Below are 23,852 nucleotides of genomic sequence, written 5' to 3' on the forward strand. Positions count from 1 at the left end.
TTTTGTCACTTCACAAGACCCTGGAGATGCTGCAACATTCCAGCTGATCGACGCTTATTCTGGGCTCAGAAGCGCCAGGATCAGCGCTGAGCTCCAGCTGGAGCCTGGCGCTGATCCTGGCGCTTCCACTGAGATCTGACAGCCCCAAAGAAGCACTGATTCTGGTGCTTCCACTGAGCCGACAGCCCTGCAGCTCCAGCCATCTCTCGCTCAGGCTTGTGTGGTGCTGCCACCGGTTCAGCTCATTCCCCTTCCCTGCTACTTTTCTAGGATGGTCACGTACCACCTGCCAGGTGCCAATGTACCACAGGTGGTACCCGTATCACTTGTTGAAAAGCCCTGCTATAGAAGCTAAGTAGTTCCACTTGTGTTATAGAACAGGTCAACTCCCCATCCTTGGACCAGCACCGATCTGCAGCATGCCAGAAACCAGTTCACACAAACAAGTGAAGCCCCATCCATGGGATGCAGGCAGCACACAAAATCAGGCCCACTCTCCACAGAACCGATCCCTGGTGTTGAAAAGATTGGGGGCCGCTGTTATAGGTTTGCCTTAACCTAGGCTAGTGTTTTCCAAAGATGGCAACTCTGGCTAATCCTGGCTAAGCTATACAATACACATCTTATAGCTGCCCTTTCTTCTTTAGAATGAAGTACATGTTGGCCATATCCTGATCTGAATTTCTAATGCTTTCTACTCTTACCTCTTTCTTTAGAAAAATTAACTTACTGTATACTGCTGAGTTTTTTTTTAAAATATATTTTTGTGAGGCAGAATGCTTCTAAACAAATGGACTGAGGAAAATGGGCAAGTTCCTGCACACATCTGGATCAGGCCTCTGTACAAGTCCTCTTAAGTTAAAAAAATAACAGAAAAACAGATGGATAATACACATTTGCCTTTTGGTTTTATTGGAAAATGAAGCTATTTTGACAAACATACATTAATAAGAATTCTAGATATCATGATGTAGTTCTTTATCCATTGGAAACAACTTTTATTCTATTGAATAATAATTACACATTATTCCTCATAGCCCCCTATGAGGTAGAAATGTCTGGATTAAAAGCAGACAACCAGTAATACAGAGTTTGTAACTGAACAAGAACGTAACACCAAATGGCTCATAATGTATATATAAACAGCATAAACCGTTTAAGTTTCAGAGTTCTTGCAATAAAGATGCACAAAAACTCATGACCATACAGCTCTTGAATACCTTATACATGCAAAATACTCAATAGGTCACCTTGACACTTGATGGCCTAGTAATTTTCGCTATATATATTTTTCCACCTAAAATATTTTCTGTAAAGCACAGGTAGGCACACACTTATTTTCAAGAACCATACATTTTCTCAGGGATAAACAGTAGGGGGCTGTGATAAGAACCCAAAGAAGATACGGACATCCACTTTTTCTCACATACTGTTGTAGCCTTTTTTTTTGTGGGGGGGGGGATGCTTTTCTTCCCAGACATCTGACCTGATCCATTGCACAAAAAATGGAAATTAGCCTATGAGGCTTAGATTATCTGCCCTTTTATAAAACATATAAGAAAATAACGGCTAAGCTATTAAACTTCCTAGAAACTATTGTATTGGAAAATGAAGGGTGGGAAAACTAAGAATATTACGGTAAATGTGAAATCCTTATTTGATGCCTTCATATATTATTTTTTTCTTTAAAAAATGCAACTCTGGTACATGGGTAAGTTAACATATTTCCATCCGGGTTTGCTTCAGACAAATCACTCCTTCAGATTGTTACTGATTTTAATATTCAATTCACAACCAGATATGTTCTTTTTGATCTATAGAAGGATTATTCTCTTTCCTAGTTTCCATGTTTTCTATGCAGATTCCTACCCACACCACTTTTTTAAAGGGATGAATGGGACAGTTCATGTGGATCATAATCAAATCTAAATCTAGTGCCTATATTCTACCAGTGCATAAAGTTCTGTGAATTAGTCTTTAATAATTACTGATACAATAGAGGCAGGTATCTTCTTTCATACATTTTAAATATTTTGCCTCATCGCTTTTGTAACTAAAGAAAAAATGGGCATGTAGCTTCGGATCATATTTTGCATCTTTTTGATTCTTAACCCAAGTAAGAGTACAGATGTAGCATAACATATAGTTTGGCTCCTATGTCACTCAAAGCAAATTCTGGTTGAATCTTGTGCCCGCCACTAAATTAGTCATTAGGCAGATTAATTTAATCCTTTTATGTTTTGTTACAGAAGGGAAATATATTGGAGGAATATCTTAGAAGAATACTATAAGTTTTGCAAGTGATACTGAGGAAGTGCTTTTGGACATTCCGAAGTGCTATAGAAGTGCTGTTATAAAAGCAACAGTGCATAAAAGTGCATACACTATCATTTTTAAACATTTGTGCAATGGCAGCTTATCCTATTTTATGATCCTGTCCTAATATCTTATTTACATATTACTTCTTAATGTTTCAGTTCATTTAACATTTCAGTTATTAAGTTTGTCTGATTCTCAGTTGTATCTTGATGACTGCAGACAGGAAAGAAGTTAAGTGGCAGAAATTTTCCAGTCATAAGTGGAGATGGATGGGGAATGCTCATGTTTTCTTCACTATTATGTAGTTGGTGAGTAAAGAGAGGCATCTGTCACCAAAGGGATTGACATAAATTTTCTGAAGTAGAATTAATGATGGCTTTTGTTTTTAGTAATTTTTTACCTGCATTCTTAGTCCCTTCTGGTTTAACTGCACAATACATGCTTTCTTGTACACATTAACTTCAAATTTTCATTTTTTAAGATATGTCACATTTTCTAAGTACTCAAACCACAAATCTCTTTAATATGGAAAAATGAGACAATTCATACAGATAGCACATTAGTGGCACAGAAAGGAAGAAGTGATTCATTGGCAACTGCTATTGTAACACAGTTAACAATGAGTAACAAAGTTCTTATCACACAGTTAAACCTTTGATGAACTTTTGCACACATACAAAGATTGATTTAGCGGAGGCAAATTTTTGGCAATATCAAATAGTGGAAGAATCTCTTCTTCAGTGGTTCCTTTAATAATTGTCATCAAATTCTACAGCAGCAAGGCTAGCCTGCAACGAAAACTAGTCAGCTGCAAATTCTTTACTTCAAACATGTTTTTAAATGAGGTCCTATTGATTTTAATAGGTCTATTTTTACTAGAATTAAATTTGGATCCAATTTTTTTAAAAAACTGGAGCATTTATTCAATTTTTAAAACCTCTGAAAAGATATTTTCAATATTCAAGAGAATGGGCCAAATTTTTAGTTTCATACATACAGGGATAACTGGCTCAGGTTTACATTAAATTCATAAAAAGATATTTATTTAAAAGTATCAAAAATGCCATTCATCAGCACTGCATTTAGGACTGAAAGATATTGAGGCAAGGTACACTATGGCCAATGTAACATTCCTGCATTTGGATAGAACATGGATTATCAGAACCAGCACTTAATCCATACAGTCATTGTCAGTAACTCTAGTTCACATAAATCTAAAGCCTAATTTTGACATCTAGGGAGATAGTAAACTATTCCTAGATTGTATTAGTTGGAATGCCAAGGGGGGGGGGCTCATAAGAGTTTATCACAACAATTTATAATACTCAAATATAGAAAACAAGACATCAGTGAAAAGATTAGGTTAGGATCCCTTTCAGTGTAATTTCTGTTTCTTAGGCATTTATTTGGAAATATGCAACATTTCATTACGTAAGCCAAAGTTATAAAAGTTTGCCACCTTATGTCATGCCCATTTCCATTCAAGAAAACAGTAGTTCTTGTAACATGTCCAGCCACAATTTTGGTATAATAGTGAGGTACTTCTTCTCTGTTCTGATCCACAGGATAAGCTACAAAGCACTTTTCAAGGAATACTAACTCAGCATTGCAGGAATCTCTCTGCTAGTTTTTGATAGATTACTTTTCTCCACAATAATCATTCAAGGATACACAATGGCCATCTCAGTATATAATAGCACCTGCCTGGGTTTGAAAGCTAAATGGAGGTGGGTCTAATTAAGATCGCAGAGGAAAACATCCTGAAAATACCAGGGCTTTAGACTACCGTAGAAGTAAACAAACAAATGCAACACTATCCTGGAAGAAGGCAATAGAAAATCACTTCTATATTGCTATCAAGAAAATCAAGAATATCTATGAAGTCACCAAGAGATGTAACTTGGACATTTGATATCCAGCAGTGGTCAATATATATAAATTGTTCCATTCACATAATTACCACTGATTATAGACTAGGTAACATAATATGATTATAGACTAGGTAACATAAACATAGGTAGGTAACATAAACATAAACACCTATGTGCTTAGTAAGAAACTTTTGTGAACAGTAGCATCTTAGAGAATCTTCCATGTTATTTTTAAAAACCTATTATAGTCTAGGGTTTGAATCAAGCCAAAGAATGTTTGAATGTGTTTTTTTTAAAATTCATTCCTTAGCCAGCTGTTTTAGTACCTGTTTACTTATCCAAGGATCATACATATTTCTAAGAATATGTACCATTATCATACTTGTGTGTGTTCCGCATAAGTAAATGTAACTATCTCAAGAGCTGCTCAGTAGGTCTGTTTTAAATTTAGAAAAAAATAATACTTTCACTCAAGTATTTTTGGATGAGGGCACTTGAGGCACTACTTGTTCCTTGTTATGGAACAACAACAACAACAACAAAAAATACCTGAGATCTGAAACATAAAGTTTATTTCTCATTCTATGTGAAACCAGAAAGATCCCCACTTCTATTACAGCCTCAAAGAGCTTTCAACATTAAAAAAAAAGTAACTGAAAAATATTCTCATTAAAAAGAGGGAAAGATCCCAAACACACACATACACACACGATGCCCAAATACACTTCTTTCACCTTCCTAAAATGCAACTAAAATGTTTGTATAATATGTTTGATTTACAAATTGTACAAGAAACAGTTTCTAAAAGCCATCCATCTTAAAAGAAGTGAAACATTTCCAAAAGGTCATATTTCATATTATGTTAGGTTGATGTCTGGTCAATTCTCATCATCACGTCCATAGTGAATCGTCTGTATTTCCTGAGCGATGAATGAGGCCATCTCCTGGGTACCTGCTGCTATTACTCGACATGACATCAGATCTAAAGGTCCACCTAGGAGAAAAAATTATTGAAAAATAGTTTAGATGTTTCTTTTGTGATGAAGACAATGGTTCTTTGTGTAGTCCACTAAGTGCATTTATCTGGTGTGTGTGTGTATGAAGAACATTACTAAACTTTATTCTGATATGCAAAGTTTCTTGTCAACAATTCCCTTTTTTAAAATCTCATTCTTGCTCCTTCTCTCTTCAGAATCCTTTTCACCTAAGCTCCATAGCAGTGCTTGGAAATACCATTTTTTTCTTTTGAGTGTTGACTGGTTTTTTCCCCCTCCTTCCAGAAGAAGGTGGAGAACTAGTATGACTAGAACAGGGGTTGGCTGAAAGGTAAGACAGACATTTCCTGTCCTAAAGTCCACCTTGATATCACCCAAAACACTTGTGGGTACATGTAGGAGGAAGTCTTGCTTTGAGCCAACTTGACTTTCCCATCATAATAATACAATAAGCCATTAAGGACTGCAACTGTACAATAAGAAGGACAGTATCTGCAAACTTTTAAAATTGTACATTAAACCCCTAGAAAAGAGGCCCCCAACCTTTTGGGCACCAGGGACCGGTTCTGTGGAAAAAAGTTTTTCCACGGACTGGAGGTGTGGTTTTGTGTGCTGCCTGCATCCCGCGGATGGGGCTTTGGTTGTTTATGCGGCCCAGTTTCTGGCATGCTGTGGCCCGCTGCCGGTCCACGGACCAGGGGAACCCCTGCCCTAGAATACAGAATGGCTTTCCTACATGTTGGCTTTCTTCCTTCCCCATTTCTAAGGCCCCCAATGTGGATTCACACTTTTCTGAACATTCTTTCCTAAAGGCTGGACTTCCAGGAAAGTCTAGAATGAGATTGTGGCAAAATAAATAAATAAATAAACTTTTGAATTTGAAGGGAGTGTTATCATGTGCAAATCATACTTTGTATTTCTTAAAATATATTTGCTTACCTGATGTATCTATCACAACTCCACCTGCTTCCCTGATAATAACAGTAGCTGCTGCCAAATCCCAACAATGTAAGCCAAACTGGTAATATGCATCTGCAGCCCCAGATGCTAAATGACAGAGTGCTAAAGTAGCACTTCCAATAACACGAACCCTGTGATAAATGTTGAAAAAAATTGCAAATAACATTAAACCCTAGCTTTGCTCATAATGAAGTGACTGTGCAGTGACATACATTTCCAAATATTGGACTCAACATTTTTACTTGTTTTACAGATTTTTATCCTTGATGCCCAGTATCATATTCTACACAGACAACTTTCTTTAAAGAGCCAAGTGCAATAAAGATGAAGTGGGAAGCATGCATTAAATACATTTTATAGTCTAACATTATGCCAAACACAGTTTATTTTTGTGATGGAGTTCATGAATGCAGTGCAAAAAAGGAGACTGTGATAGCACTACAGCAGATATATCTCAGGGGTAGAATTCTCTTGATATATGAGAGGCGCTATTGATGGCACAGTCCATACATGCATTCAAATACCTATGAAACTGTTGATTTGGCTGCCTGGATTTCTGACTGCAGTACTTAACCAAAATATTATATTAACCATTTTCTTGTTACTAAGTTTATTAATTTACAGGAAACAGAATTACCCATGTGCCTGTGCCTTCAGCAATCGTTCCATGTTACTGAGAAAGACTTTCAGGGTGTCAGGATCTCGCTTTGGACCAATCTCAGTTAAAATCAAGGCTTTTGTGATATCTGCAAGAAAAATAATAGATAAGGCAACAGCTTATTCTAAATTCTTTTATAGAGTTCTATATCTTTGGATGCAGAAATCATTTTCAAGAAGTCTTTTAAGAGGCAAAGCCCACAGCTGATCTTTGAATGGCATGCCCAGAGACCACAGCAAAAAATTAACACTAAACTTGATTTCATTTATGTTAACATTTAAATACATTTACAACCATATGGTAATAGTTCAATTTCATGGAGTCAAACTAAATGCCTGCTGATTAAATAGACATGTCTACATTGTTTTCTTGGCTGCAGTTTGGAAGTAGCTTTCCACTGGTTTCAATTGGTATGGGTTTTTTTCTTTTTTAACTTCACAATCTAATCCATAGCATGGGATTTCATACTGGTCTCCTATCCAAAAATCCAACTGTTCACAATTACAACTGTGTTGAAAAAGTAACTTTATCAGCAATCCCTACATTTATGACATTTGCAGATCTGTAAAGCAAAGGAAAACTGAAGAAAATAGTAAGTAGTCGTGATTTTACTTAGTGACTGTTTGATTTATCAACTGTTACTAATCCCAGTTATGATTGCTAAACAAGGAATACCTGTTCTTTCATTGCCATTCTAGAACTGAGAAATAAATCTTTGTCCTATTATATATCACAAAAAATCCACAGCATTTGTTCACTCTAGTCTAACCCTAGGTCTTTACTTGGACTTGTAGACTTAAAGTTATGAGATTCAAAGGCCATGTGATTTAAATTTTAGATCTTGTAATAAATACAATAAAACAAAAGTGGGAATGTCAGATGCAAATGATATATATCTTTGAGAAAGAAAGGTGAGACAACACAACAGCTTAATAAACTTTTGTACAATATCCATTGCTATTCTAGAAATAGATGCAAAATACTTTAGGATGAATCACTGTATACTATTTACAATATTAGATATTATTGCACTCAATAATGGGAGGCCTCTAGGCAGATTGCAAAGTGATTTAAGCAATTCAAACCAAACCAATTTATGTGTATGCATTTACATATGTACATATTCCAGTAAAATGCAAAATGTGGAACAAATTAATGCATAAATGTCTGGGAGAACAGGAATGTCTCCTAATTCATCCTTACAAGATCAAATTAGTAATTACACTCTTAAAGTTATACACTAATAAAATAATAGAGGTCGTGAACATTAAAGAAATTGTCTGACCTTCTGTGAACTGCCAGGGAAATCTGTTAAAAGGTTTTTTTACACTGTTATCTCCAGAACAATACAGCCTGCTTTTCATAATAGCAACCATAACATAATCCTAACCCTACTTTTCGCTCACTTGTCTGCCACTGAAGATATGCCCAGCTGAAGGCATCCACAGCAAACTGAGACTACAACAATGCATGGTGACATCAATAATAGAATCTTCCTGATATGCTTGTGTCCCAGTGCCTGATGCAAAAGTATATGTTGCAATTTCTATATCATAAAATCACAATACATGCTTTGTCACTTGCCCTCCATCCCCCACTCTGGGTGCCCAGACAACTAGCAATAGGATTAAACAGAGTTTAATTTTAGTGGAGCTGAATTTATAGTGATTTAGCAAAAATATTATTAAACTGAATTAAGAAAAAGTAGGCATTACCTAGAAAATACATTGTTATCTAAAATTAGTGACAACTCTATAATATTATATATATATATATATGCATAAGTTTTATAGTGTTTACAAAATCTAAACCAACCTGTCACTTTTGACACCTGAAGCCTTTTGCCATTACAATATGACCCTTGACCTCTTCTACCAGTGTATAATCGTTCTTCAATGCAGTGATAAATTACACCAAATTCAAGCTTTAGGTTTTAAGAAAAGAAAAGGAACATGAATGCAATTTGCATTATATCAGTATAAACAAATCTCTTTTAACTGCATAAGATTGCAGTTTACACTATTTTAATTATCCCAAATATTCCTTATGATAAAAGCCACAGGAAATTAAATATATCATCCCCTTATATAATGGCTCATTTTTACATCATAGTTACTAAATGAGAAATACAAGAAATGTCTTCTGCAGAGTACTCACTGCAATCATAATCACTTATCAGATGTGTTCCATCATCCTTGAATTCTCCATTGCCTATCGCCTACTATCAAGACGTATCATGTGTAATCCACCCCAAAGCAATTCTCATTTTACAGAATATGAAGGGTAATTGTGTTTCCAAAGTTTTACGATCCAATGTTTTTGCTACAACATTTTTATGGCTTTCAACACTGTCTAGCAGCGAGGGTGGATGTCAGGTGAGCAAAGTGGGCAAATTGAGGTAGGGAGAAAAGGCACTGGTTATTTTTGTAGGGAAACTCAGTTCAATGGATTGCCTGTTCTAAAGGAAAAGCATAAAAGCCACATAAAGGTAAAGGTAAAGGTTCCCCCGCACATGCGTGCTAGTCGTTTCCGACTCTAGGGGCCGGTGCTCATCTCCGTTTCAAAGCCGAAGAGCCAGCGCTTGTCCGAGGACATCTCCGTGGTCATGTGGCTGGCATGACTAGACGCCAAAGGCGCACGGAACGCTGTTACCTTCCCACCGTAGTGGTCCCTATTTTTCTACTTGCATTTTTACGTGCTTTCGAACTGCTAGGTTGGCAGAAGCTGGGACGAGTAACAGGCGCTCACTCTGTTACGCGGCACTCGGGATTCGACCCGCCAAACTGCCGACCTTCTGATCGACAAGCTCAGCGTCCTAACTACCAATCCAGACAAATATTCTACAGTAACATGAGACGATACAGAATACAGAGAACTATTAATCCTGTGATTTAACGGATAGACAGCACTGCTGGTCTATGATTGCAATAAACTGATTTGATTCATTGATTGACCATTTGCTTAAACACTATGCCACTCCTAAATGCATAAACTGTGCAAGTGTATCTCACAGATTGCCATTTAGTGTAAGGAAAAAGGTTTAGGTTAAGAAGTACGTCTGTAACTGTTTCTTTGAAACAGTGTTCTGCATGGCTAGAACACATATATTTTTACTATCCAAAACATTTTTTGTAAAGAGAAGAATCATTTATATTTTTTTGTAAAAACATCAAAAGGATGGTTTGAATATTATAAATAGGTTTATGCACTGAAATCTATATTTCCACAAATATCACAAAATAAATTGGAAAAATGTTGTATAAGATTCAGATGTATTTATTAAATCTGTTTTTTTAATGTTTTAAAAGCTGCCACTAATGCCTATCAAACTTACAGAACATTATTTTATACCTCTTGGTTGACAGCAAATCCAATGCTAACAGCTACAGTTGGAAACCTGTGTAAATAAATACATTATATTTGTTAATAAATTTTCTGAACAATAACTTTTAACCATATCAACATTGTGATAGTGTTTGTTCATTGGTTCTCAGGTAAGAAATCTTACTTTTTTATATTTAGAGATAAAATTCTAAATTTTCCTGAAATTTTAATTGTTGGAAAACTGATATGCATTCTGACCCTAAAGGACAATTGTGACTTTCCCAATGATTAATTATCTGATTCTCAGAAAGTTTCCCACTCTTTAAATCTTAGGAATCTATGCAACCAATTAGCTGTTGTTCCTTTTCCCTGCTGCCATCATAGGATATTGTCACACCAGAAATAGACTAAGAGAGCAGCAGCTGCTTTTCTAAAATAAATGTTAGAGTTCAAAAGTAATTTTCTAACCACTGCTGCCACCCTTATAACTTGAGAACATAAATATTATTTTTCCTTCCATAACTTTCAGCCCAATTTCCCAAATTATTTCACCATGCAGCATTGGGTAAAAAATAGGCCTTCCAATACATTCCATTATGAAGTATTTTATGAACCAAAGATTGCAGACTAACGAAAATTCCCTCCAAAAGAAAATACGATTCAAGATGATCCAGAATATGACAACTTAATACTCAACAGACTAATTGTTAAAAGAACAGCAATTACTGAAGTAGGTCAAATTAATGATCTGATTTTTGCTGTTTGATAGTTGTATATATAAATTATTTTACAAATAAATTTGATATAATCCTGTGCACAAATTTGCTTGGTGTAAAACATGCATTGGATGAGTTGTAAGCTCCATGTCAGGCCCAAAACCCAGAACGACACATAGTGATTCTTCCAAGTTGAGTTCTTTATTGTTTCCCACCTAAAATCTTGCCAGACTGAGCATTTTACTGTTTGCATGCACAATAGCCTCGTTCTCCTGCACATGATATTTCAACTGTGTTGCCTCTTGCCTTTTCCTCCTGGGAATCAATCTTCTTCTACATTTTATCACACTCTATGAAACTAGAAGGGATTCAACACGCACAAAAATTCAATTGATACTTCACGTATTTAAAGATGCTTCACAATCTGTCTTGTGACATTTGACACAAGGTTTTCACTGTGTCTTTACCTATGTACGAAATTGCAAGTGCCATCAACAGGATCAATAATCCAGGTTGGACTGTCATTGAGTATGCACTTTGAACCAGCAGCAGTAGCTTCTTCCGCAATAAACCTAACATTGGTATAGACAAGACTCAAATAAAAAAACTTTGAATTAAAGGTGCATTTGAAGGAATTGCAGATGTATTGTTTAATAAAATAGGTTCCAACCTGAACAGCATACTAGGAATTGGCATAAAAACTTTCTGTTACATATATCTTTAAACTAAAATGTAAAACATCGTGATCAAAAGATCTCAAGAAGGCTGAAGGGACAAGGTTCTTATGCACATGCCAATGTGAATGAGAAATCTACATATTTCATGCAAAAATGCAGTGACTGCTTCTTCCTCTGCAACATTCTTCCTTTGAATGACAGCTGGAAGAACATTCACAAAGTGTATAAATCATAGGCTTTTTCTTTGAACTATGTACAATTCATTTATTTTTACAAATTAAAGCAAAATTAGCTCTCATTTCCTCTCGTACAATATGCTGGAGGGAGAGCTACAGCTCTTCAGAAATTTATAAGATTGTAGTCCCAGCCCATCCCTCTTGTAAACAATAATTAAAAAACAAAAACAAAACATTAATAATTGTCAAAAAAGTCTAGATTGTAACCATCTATAACTGGAAACTTAAAGGAAACCTTAAAGCTGGACTTAAGACAACAAAGACTAGAGAATTAAAACAAGAATGACACAATAGAAATTAGCATACATTCATTTTAGAATAGTCTGAAAATGTCTCTGTGACCCTAGGGTGGATACTCTTATAAAGAGATATATTTTTATTATACTCTGCAAGTGTATGAAAAACTTTACAATCTCTGTTATGCTTTGGAAAGTAGTATTCTTGCCACTATTTCCTCTAAATATTCTCAGAAGGTGTTGTAAGGTTAATCATATACACCTATTACATAATATAATTTAAGTGTAATGAAAGGGCTAAGACCAAGAAATACAGCCTCAAATCCCCACTTATCTATGAAGCCCATGGAATGGAGAACTTGGACCAAGAGACTTTAAAATGAAGTCAAATGTATTTATTGAGTACATATTTATAAAGTTAGCTCCTATAAATATAGATCAGTGTTTTTCAAACTTCACAATTTTAAGGTGTGTGGAATTTTAACCCTGTTATAATAATTCTCCTTCAAATTTTCAAACCTAAAAAAACAAAAATGAAACTGTTGGAAAATGTGACTTTTCTAATTGCTTACCTCCCCTCCTCCTGGCTCTGCTTTCATCTGATGCAGTTCTAGGGACAAAAAATTTGGTCTCTACAAATTTCCTAGCATGGGTCGGTCCCCAACCTTGGCAACTTTAAGACCTGTGGACTTCAACTCCCAGAATTCCCTAGCCAGCATGGCTGACTTGGGAATTCTGGGAGTTGAAGTCCACAGGTCTTAAAGTTGCCAAGGTTGGGGACCCCTGTGCTAGCATACTGTACACTGATGTTTGTAGTAGAAAAAGTCAAACAGTCAATTGCTGACAAGAATGCTAGCTGGAAATCCATTTCTAGGTATAGCTTTTCAAATCTTCTGCCATAACCTGGAGAAACATTTCATCTATGGCAATGTTTTTCAAACTTGGCAACTTTAAGATGTATGGATTTCAAATCCCAGAATTCCCCAACGAGCATGCTCAGATGAAAGCAGAGCTTGGAATAGTAGAGATAGAACTGTTGAAAAAGCCACATTACTCAACCATTTCATTCTTGCTTAATTTATGTTTGAAAATTTGAAGCAGAATTAATCACAAGGATTAGAATCCTGGCTAAAATTAGCAAACTTGTTCATACAATGGAAGCAGCTTAAAAGCACTCAAATAAAACAAAAATAAACTAAACTAACAAACCATTTGTGCAAACCACCTTCACCACAATATATCATCCAGGTTCAGAGAGTGCGTGTAACCTAATTCCATTGGGGCGCAGTATGTTTAAGAACCAGATCATTATGTGGCAATGTAACCCATCCAAGGCTATATCAGGTTATTACCAATCTATACTCTCCAGAAAGTTTCTGCATGTGAAACACGCTTGTTTCATTGAAATATATTGCCTGTGAAGCACATCTGTTCACATAGTTATGATTTTCATTCATTCAAAAATTACCAGTAGAATAGTGCCGTGGCCAGATATACCTGTGAGAGGGAAACTTTTCTTTCAGTGCAGAAACAATTAAATTTTCCACCAAGTGATCAGTTTCAGTCACAAGATCTGCTGCAGATGTTTTGGTAGATACCTGTTTTTCCTCAGTGAGAGCTTTTCTAATAATCTAGAAAGAAAATATTATATATTGTTTTACAGATTTTTCCCATTATTTCTGAAAAATTGCATTAAATTCTCAATGGAAATAAGTGATATAATTCTTTGTTATGCACACAGTAACTTCTAAAATGACATCAATGTAAAGTATAGTATTTTATTCCTGAAGATTCTGGTGCTGATTAACATAATTATCTTGTTTTTCTGTTAAATTTTCTTCAATAATGGCTTGCTGTTTATATGCCATATTTTTGCCTCAAAATTAGGACACTAACACTTTGTCACTGTATAAATGTATATATTATGAATTCAGTAACTGCTATATTAGCATTTCAATCGCACGTTGTTTTTAACAAAAGCTATCAGAAGAAAATATTTTGCACGCTATCATAACTACATAAAATGGACTGCTTTTGACTTAGTTAAACTGAGTTGAAATAAGTTAAACAGGTAAGACTGAACTGAGTCCAGAATTTGGTCCTTAATGAGTGTATAGTGACATGCTATAATTTTATACAGTCTGTACCATGGAAATTCTTACTATAAGAACAATTTTGGTTTCTGCTAAAACTATTATATATACAATTTTCTAGAGGCCTAGCCAGTCTCCAGATCTCAACCCCATAGAAAACCTTTGGAGGGAGTTGAAAGTCCGTGTTGCCCAGTGACAGCCCCAAAACATCACTGCTCTAGAGGAGATGCATGGAGGAATGGGCCAAAATACCAGCAACAGTGTGTGCAAACCTTGTGAAGACTTACAGAAAACGTTTGACCTCTATCATTGCCAACAAAGGGTATATAACAAAGTATTGAGATGAACTTTTGTTATTGACCAAATATTTATTTTCCACCATAATTTGCAAATAAATTCGTTAGAAATCCTACAATGTGAATTCATGGATTCTTTCCCCCCATTTTGTCTCTCATAGTTGAGGTATACCTATGATGAAAATTACAGGCCTCTCTCATCTTTTTAAGTGGAAGAACTTGCACAATTGGTGGCTGACTAAATACTTTTTTGTCCCACTGTATACATGATACAAAAATATAATACCTATAATTTCTTCATTGTTTGCTTCTCCTTATATTGCCAAATATTATCTTTTAATCCTTTGCACTTTCTTTCAGAGTAAAATATTGAGGCAAAAATGACCATTGCACGGTATCCAAAAATGACTTATAATACAAATTCCATTCTAAAGGCATGTAAGTAGAAATATTTTTAAAGTAAACTCAAGGGAAACGGAATGTCTTTAAAAGAGCAAGGAGAAGCTAAGCATGACTGAAAGCATCTGTTATTTCACAGGAATGTAAAGTAAGTGTTTGAGCTGTAATCTTTATTTAAAATCCTTATTTGAAAAAAATCCTACAAACATGCAGATATTTACTTGACACGGTGGTATTCCTGTGGATTTCAAACAAGGCATATGTATTGATGACATTCTGGATTCATGGCCATGTACATAAAAACATAAATATAGTTTCAATATTCAGTAAAAGTAAACCTGCTCCCAATTTGAGATTTACAGAAATGTGAAATAGGATAATCTTAAGTGCCCTCCAAAAGACTGTCAGGGAAGTTATGGCTGGGAACTCCTGTGCTAACACTGGGACATATTCAGAGAAGCATTATAGTCTTGCTTATACTCTTGCCTATCTTAATTAGGTGATCCTGCACCTGCCTTAAAACCATACAATAAAGGGTTAACACCACCTACTCAGAAAGGAACTGAGGCATTATAAAACAGTGCCTCCACCTCCCAGCTCTCTTAAGTGGTCCAGAAGAATACAGTGGTTGATGGTACTGAAAGTTATTGTGTGACCTGAAAGAACCAGGATGGGTACACTCCTCACTTTGAAATCATGATGTAATTCATCTCTCAGACTAATATGGTATCTGTCCCATGCCCAGGTCAAAATCTTGATTAGTGTCTGGATTATCCTCTTCTACCACTCTCTCAACAACGTGAAAAGAGGAGCTAGAGCCACAATTGGTTGGGTCTAGGGAGGGCCTCTTCAGGAAAGAGTACGCCATTGTCAGGATAAAGGACATAATCACATTGTTCAATAAGACATGGACCACTGAGCCCCACGCACCCTCCTATGCTTTCTAAACAGCCAAATGGAACATGGACTAGGTTACATGTGGTAGATCAGACATGTCCAACCAGTGGTCCTGGATAGTGAGTAATGTGGCTCCAAGATAGTAAAAATATTAAAAATAAAGGAAGTTTGTTATTTATATACATTAAATATATATTTTATAAGTGGCCCAAGACAATTCCTCTTCACTCCGTGTGGCCCAGGGAGCCAAAAGGTTGGACAATCATGTGGTAGAGCATTTTCCACAGATCATCCTATATACTTCTTCAGAATTAAGAAGCTGAAATGAATCTTAAGTTACCCTCACAAGACCTAATCCAATCACGACCCATCCTGTGCAGAATTTAGGCAGTTTTATGTATGAAATCCTGCCCTAGAATCTCACGAGGCTTTCAGTGAGAGCTTCTGCTTTGTGCCCCTCAAAAGGATGCAAATAACTGTACAGAGGGCTGCAGAGGCACAATCTGTAATCACAATAAGAAGCATTACTTTGCCATCCTTTTGCCATCAAATATGAACAGTTACTTGTATCTAGTCCTAGCTGCTCTTGTATTTTTATCCACTAGTACTCTAGGTGTCTCTTCTGCCACCTTGTCCCTTGGAACTAGCACACAGGAATAGTCCAGCATGGGCAGGATTTCATACATAAAATATGGAATTAGAGACTGGTTGGAGGTGATTTCATCAGGTGTTCTGGTTACTTCAATATTCCAAAAATTGCTCAGGCACTCAAAACGGCCACTTACCAGGTTATTCAGAATAATCCTAACTGCTCTCTGAAATCCATTTAAATTCACTAAGCACTGGACCAGATTATCCAAATACTGTAGGTCCTACCATCCTGCAGAGACTCATAACAAACAGGAAGCAATCTAACTACAGCAAAGATTTAATCTTTATCTTCCATTATCAGATGATATGTCAACTGCTTGTAGATGAATACCATACCTAGCACAACAGCAAGACTGCCTGGAGTTACCATGAAGTTCATGGAATCTTCCTTCAGGATATGGAGGACTGAAGTCTCCCAAATGAAAAACAATGAGCTTTCTACCTCCTGCTCTCCAATGAGCTCTAAAAGCTCACAAAAGCACTCTGCTGTGCAGCAAGGTGTTCAATACACAAGCAAAGTTCTTTATTTGCCCAAAATCACAAACAGGCATGCACAACTTGTCCCTTCCAGACCAGACCCTTTGGTCACTATTAATACCAGACAATCGTTGCTACCCAAATCACCTACTATTGGATCGCTTGCTAATGCAGGACCTGAAACATGGCAGAGCGGATTTCCAAGAGAGCAATATCATAACTCACTGTCAACGCCAGGTCCCAATACTGTATACCCAGTATCAGGTATACACACTCATCCACAACCAGACTGTGGAGAAATATGTTCTTATTCTGTATAAATTTGGCATAACTCATCAGAAATGCTCCTGGGCTGAAGAGCCTCGCCTTTTTTTAGGTACACAGTATTAAACTCTATTGAACACATAGGAACACATGCAAAATGGGATATTCAAGTTATCCAACTGCTATTTGGAAGGCCACAAGTAAAATCCAGTTCATGGACAGTCAAAATCATAATTAAAAAAATATTGTTATGTTTCAAGAGTTAAAAGAACTTGTCAGAAATATACAGGATATGCAAACCACATTTCCTTTCCTCCCTACTTATTGCTACAGAAAGGTAAGGTAGCAACATAACTTAGCTTTCAGCCTCCGGCAACTACTCTAAGCATATGCTATCAATAGAAAGTAAACTTTGCCCTATAAAGCAACAAAAAAGGAGTTGCAGCAGTTGGCAACTCATCACTGAGAAACTAAAAGAAATGATACTGACCAGACTCTGACTCATGAAGTGTGTCATCTGACAGGCCCAAAGATCAAAGACATGACAAAACAAGATTTATCAAATCCACTGATAATAAGCTTTTCCTGCTAATATATGTGGGTACAAACAGTTCTGCAAAAAAACCAAACAGCTACAACTATATTGCATGAGACTTCTTTGAAAATCTTGGAAAGAGGCTCAAGATCCCCAGGGCTCAGTGACATTCTCATTCGTCCTTTCAGTTCATGAAAAGGACTGTAAGGGAAAACAATACAATAAATCAGTAGGGGGTATTTGATTTCCAGGACTTTTGTCTAAATCATACAGGTGACACAGTGTTGGCAGAAGACGGGTCATACTTCATTAGGACTGTAGGATGATAAGATATAAACAAAAGGATGATAGATGTAAACAAAAATCCTGAAGGGCTTTATATAAAGGCTTGTACATTGTAAGGGATGCGGTGGCTCAGTGGGTTTGGACGCTGAGCTTGTCGATCAGAAGGTCGGCAGTTTGGCGGGTCGAATCCCGAGTGCCGCGTAACAGAGTGAGCGCCTGTTACTCGTCATAGCTTCTGCCAACCTAGCAGTTCGAAAGCATGTAAAAATGCAAGTAGAAAAATAGGGACCACTACGGTGGGAAGGTAACAGTGTTCTGTGTGCCTTTGGCCTCTAGTCATGCCAGCCACATGGCCACGGAGACGTCCTCGGACAAGCGCTGGCTCTTCGGCTTTGAAACGGAGATGAGCACCGGCCCCTAGAGTCAGAAACGACTAGCACGCATGTGCGGGGGAACCTTTACCTTTACATTGTAAGAATAACTAATGTTGCTGAAGTGGGGTTTTTAAACCATTAAAAAAACAAAACAAACAGAATGAGGAATAAACTTTATGGTCATTGTTGTCTATACATTAATGTTAAGAGCCTGGGAAATAAGACAAGCTTGGGCTCTCAGCAAAGAGAGTCAAATATGACAAAATAAGTATAACAGAGAACCACTAGGATGACTTTATCACTGTAAAGTAAAATATGTTTATTAGATATAATAGAGACCTGGTAGGATGGCTGTATTCCTGAAATAGAGCAGTAGAAGGACACAATTTGTTTGAAAGGAATAAAAGTAATACAAAAGGAGGAGTGCGCTTTGTGTTAAAAAAAAATCTTGTTCAAAAATAACAGATAAAAGCAACACTGTCTTGGCTAACCCAACTCAACCCAAACTAAACAGCTATCTACTTGTAATGTTAAATGTGGATTTGTATACAGAACAGGGAACTGGATGCAAGGGTATAAATATCATAATATTCTACTCTATCATTATAGGCCCCTTCTCCAATAAAATTATACGCTTTTGCAGTAGTTGCTATTAGCAAAATGACTAGCTAATTTTATCTTTCCTAAGAGGTTACTGTTTACTGGACAGTTTAAACTGAAGAAAAACTAAAATAAGAAATGTTGTGATCATTCTTATTTGGGAGAATAGAAATATTATGTCCTTTCCCAAATTTAGTGTGCCGGTGTAAAAAACTAATGTAGGAAGAAAGCACTTATAAAAACATACAGTACAGAATTTATTATTCAAATGACTATTACTGGTTTTTATTTATTTATGGCAGAGTTTCTCAGTAATCCTTATTTTTTCTTTTTAAGACATAATTTCATGCTGAATGTTAAGAGCTCAGTTTTAAAAGCAATTAAAACCTGAAATATCAAGGTTCAGATTTTTCCTCAATCATGGAAACTCACTGGATGATACTGAACTGAGAGCTTATTTTACAGAGTTGTCATGAGGAAAAAATGAGAAATTCACCATCCTATCTCCTAGAAAGATTGGATCTAGATCCGGGTTCCCCTAAGTGGTTAATATCAACACTCAAGGATTGATGGGACGACACAGTATTATTATTCATTGCAGTACTGTTAGTTGGGTTGAAACTTAACATTAAGAAAACCAAGATCATGGCATCCGGCCCTCTCAATTCCTGGCAAATAGATGGGGAAGAAATGGAGGTAGTGACAGATGTTATTTTCCTGGGCTCCAAGATCACCGCAGATGGGGACTGTAGCCAAGAAATTAAAAGCCGCTTGCTCCTGGGGACGAAAGCCATGGCAAATCTAGACAGCACACTAAAAAGCAGAGACATCACCCTGTCAACAAAAGTGCGTATAGTCAAGGCTATGGTCTTCCCAGCTGCAATGTATGGCAGTGAAAGCTGGACCATAAAAAAGGCTGAGCGCCAAAGAATTGAGGCCTTTGAACTATGGTGCTGGAGAAGACTCCTGCAAGTCCCTTGGACTGCAAGGCAATCAAACCGGTCAGTCCTAGAGGAGATCAACCCTGACTGCTCTTTAGAAGGCCAGATCCTGAAGCTAAAACTCAAATACTTTGGCCACCTAATGAGAAGGAAGGACTCACTGGAGAAGAGCCTAATGCTGGGAAAGATCGAGGGCAATAGAAGAAGGGGACGACAGAGAATGAGGTGGCTGGATGGAGTCACTGAAGCAGTAGGCGTGAGCTTAAATGGACTCCAGAAAATGGTAGAGGACAGGAAGGCCTGGAGGAATGTTGTCCATAGGGTTGCGATGGGTCAGACACGACTTCGCAACTAATAACAACAACAACAACAACTGTTAGTTAAATTCGTATTTATTTTCATATAATAAATATGTGTCAATGAACAATCTGAAAGTTCATGAAGGGGTGAATGAGTTGAAGAGCTCAAGACCACTCATTATAGATCTATAGAGAGAAAACATTAATTATATTAACCCTTCAAATAATATTGTGTAAAGGTGCAAGAAAATATGCTGAGTCCACTTTGTGATTTACTTGGCTTGTATAGCTGCATTTCCTAAGTTCCAAATGTCCAATTAAAAATGAGCATCTGTACCAAACAATGACGACACCAAAATCATAAAATATATGCCTATACCCAATTTTATTACAGAGCACACTCTCCTATATGTGACCACCGCATTCTTTTACATCTTACCCTAAAAGGAACATGTAGGTTTCTGCACTTATTCAGGAGTAACTGGAACCTAACGAGCTTGATGTATTTGCACCCAAATCAACATAAGGGCAACCATGCACTTCTTCTCCAACCTGATCCCCTCCAGACACAAATCTCTGAAAAAGGGCTCCGTCTCTCTCATCTGAAGGGATCCATATTGGTGAAGGCTGGCTTGTGCATTGGTTAAGGTCCCAAGATCTGCACACAGCGGCAACTCAGGTTAGCAAGAAATCTCGACATCAATCTTACAAAAAGGCGGAAGGAACAAAGCGCACCGGGGAGCCTCCTTAAGTTTACTGATGCCCCCAAATGGGGGGAGAGGAGGAGGAGGAGGGGGGGGGAGAAAGAGAGCCAAGAAAGTTTTCCGCCTCGGATTTGCTTGCTCCCCACGTGTGGCCTGAACTCGGAGCCCCCTTATGCGACAAGCCACCCCCACCCCACCCCCCTCACCTGTCCCGCCTGGAGCGCGAGCTGCACCGCCACCTCCAGGCACTCTTCCCAGGGGTTGTCTCCGCCGGCGGCCGCTTTGCCTAATCCTCGCTGCCCGCTGGGGTTCATTATTACCGCCGCTCCTTTTTCTCCGCCTCCTCCCGCGTTTGCGAGGATCTCCGCGGAAATAGGAAGCGCGGGGGGGGGAGAAGGAGGGAGGAATTGGTGCGGCAAGTCCTTGAACTTTCTCCGGCGCTCCGGGGGCTTCCCTGGCCCGGGCTAAGGAGGGGCTTGTTTACTTCAGCCCCGCGGGGCGTCTCCTCCCCCCACTGCTGAAGCCTCCGCCCCGCCGCTCTCCCTGCGCCGCCACCGCTAGCCCTCCTCGCTGCCCTCTCGCCTTCGCTCAAGCACCTCGGTCACCGGTAGAGAGGAAGGCGGGAGAGGCTCCACTGACACAGAGCCCGCCTTCCTCAGCCGACTGGCCATGCTTTCCGCCCGTCTGCAAGAGAAACCGCCTCTCTCCGCGCCCCGCGCTCTTCTTGCTGACACCGAGTTTTAGGACATTGCGCTCGGGCGGGTTCCTCACGTAGCTAGCGAATCGCGGGCGCGGGGTGGGCGTTTTCTAGGGCAATAGGATGTGATTCACAGGAAGTTCCTCGCTTCTTCTTCTTCTTCTTTTTTTTACACCACCCCCCCCCTACAATTCAGCCCTCCTCCCCTTCAAAATTTGAATCCAGTCTGCTTTTCGCTTTTTTTTTCACCCTCTGTGGGGTGCTTGTGCTGCTTTGCAGGTCTTTTTTTTTTTTTTGCAAGACATCTTCGGGTGCTGGCAATGCAGTTCTTGAAAGTTCGCATTTCTCCCGCTTGTCAAGTTAGTCTGGAGTTCTTGTCGGCCGAGGCGCTTCGTTTCCATTATTTTTGATGGCAGAAATTAATATCCACCCTTTTAAATACAAATTCCCCGCCTCAGGAAACTGCGTAAGGCCAACTGGCAGCTAAATGTAGTCTTTTTGCTAAAATGATTACATTATGATGGTGTTACATTTTTACTGAGGGGTAAGATAATATTTCTCTCGATGAAAGTATTAACCTTATTTTCTACCAGAATCTTCTTTCTAAAAAGAACCGACAAAGTTAAGGCTCCTCTCCCGCCGTTCTGCGATTGGTCAGATCCTCCAGACCAGGGGTCGGCAACCTCGGCTCTTTTATGACTCGTGGACTTCAACTCCCAGAATTCCTGAGCCAGCTGGCTCAGGAATTCTGGGAGTTGAAGTCCACGAGTCATAAAAGAGCCGAGGTTGCCGACCCCTGCTCCAGACAAAATCGGTTTATAGGACATTTATCCAGCGCGCAGAAAAGATTTGACTTCAATGAGCACATGGCGAGTCTTACTATCTTAAATTAATTTTAAATTAATTAAAACTAGTTAATGGTAAGCAAGTAAACTGTAATATCAATGTTAGTTGGAATATTGATTTACTTCTTTTTCATATTTTAAACGACTTTATTACAAATGACCACACAAAGTGTCAAGTTGGAGGAAGTAAATCTGCCCTTCCTCTATAAAGAGAAAACAAATTTCTAGGAACTATACAGGGGTGTCAAACTGCAAGTTTTATCAAAGGTTCTTATAAATGCTAAGTACAGTTTAAAAAAAGATTCTAAATATTGTTTATAAAATAGGAATATGAATTATAGACAAAGCTACATATTCCATTTTTTGCTTTACTTTTGTTTATTTCAGAGTTAATTGTGTTTTTTCAAATGCTAGGCAGAGCCTTTTATAACGCCTTATGTTCCTAGTGACTACATGGACATATCTCTTAAGTATTAGGTATGTTCACCACCTTGAGTTACTTATAAAAAGTAATAAAGGCAGCATAAAAGTATAGTAAATAAATAATAATAAGTAAGCGGTTTGTGCCTGATTTGTTCCAATATGTTTTTTGACTTACCAGTCCAGCCTATAGCTCTGGAATTTCCTGATTATCTCTTATTCAAATGTACCTGGTCTGACCCTCATTAGTTTTTTCCCAAATATGCCAAGATCTGCTAAATGCTATCATTTGTTCATATCTTTCATAGATTTCAGGAATTTGATTTCTCAATGACAGCATTATTCCATATTTAAACAACCTTAGCTGGGTATATCCAAGTAGGAAGCTCTCCCAAGTAGGGCTTTTATTATGCAATCATTCTGTCTCACTTCCAGAATTTTACAAAGCCCCATACAGTACTGTACTCATGTGTAACCATCTTTTGTTTTCCCACTGCAGAAAATTTACACAATGAACATATATTGCTAAGCACATTGTGCTTTAGATTGTAAGCCGCCCTGAGTCTTCAGAGGAGGATGGGATATAAATGTGATTAAAATAAAAAAATATATATTCTACCCCTTCTAGATTATTTTCAATTATTGCACATCTTTGCTACCAAAAGACTTTCATTTGCATGCTACTGATTTTTAAAGGGATTCTACTCTGACTTAAGGAGAACCAGTTTGGTGTAGTGGTTAAGGCTTCAGGCTAGCAACTGGGAGACTGTAATTTCTAGTTCCACCTTCGGCACAAAGCCTGCTGGATGAACAAGCCAATCACTTTCTGTCAACCGTAGGAAGAAGGCAATGGCAAATCATTTCTGGAAAAAACTTGTCAAGAAAATTGAAGGGTTTCTGAGAATTGGACATGATTGAACAGGAGGAAAAAGGAACTGCTGGGTTAATACTAAGGTTTCTAGAGACAGATCATCCTCCATGGAAAACATTTTTGAAATCTTCCAAATAGGCTTTTAGGTACTGGTTATCATCCATAAAGTCCTACATTGCATAGGACCAGGTTATTTGCAAGACTGCCTGCTC

General features: G+C 37.8%; 1 protein-coding gene across 1 annotated transcript; it reads right to left on the reverse strand.

Moving 5' to 3' along the window:
- Positions 1-890: 890 nt before the first annotated feature.
- IMPA2 (inositol monophosphatase 2) lies at positions 891-22,004 on the reverse strand. The gene is made up of 8 exons (XM_081324842.1): positions 21,014-22,004; positions 13,490-13,623; positions 11,311-11,415; positions 10,155-10,200; positions 8,619-8,727; positions 6,783-6,891; positions 6,125-6,276; positions 891-5,184 (listed from the first exon to the last, which is right to left on the reverse strand). Exons 1-8 carry the CDS (start codon positions 21,119-21,121, stop codon positions 5,069-5,071), a joined length of 879 nt encoding a protein of 292 aa, XP_081180968.1. The 5' UTR covers positions 21,122-22,004; the 3' UTR covers positions 891-5,068.
- Between the last annotated feature and the right edge of the window lie 1,848 nt (positions 22,005-23,852).

The sequence above is a fragment of the Vipera berus genome (assembly GCF_964194415.1).
Source record: "Vipera berus genome assembly, chromosome: 3".
Lineage (NCBI taxonomy): Eukaryota > Metazoa > Chordata > Lepidosauria > Squamata > Viperidae > Vipera > Vipera berus.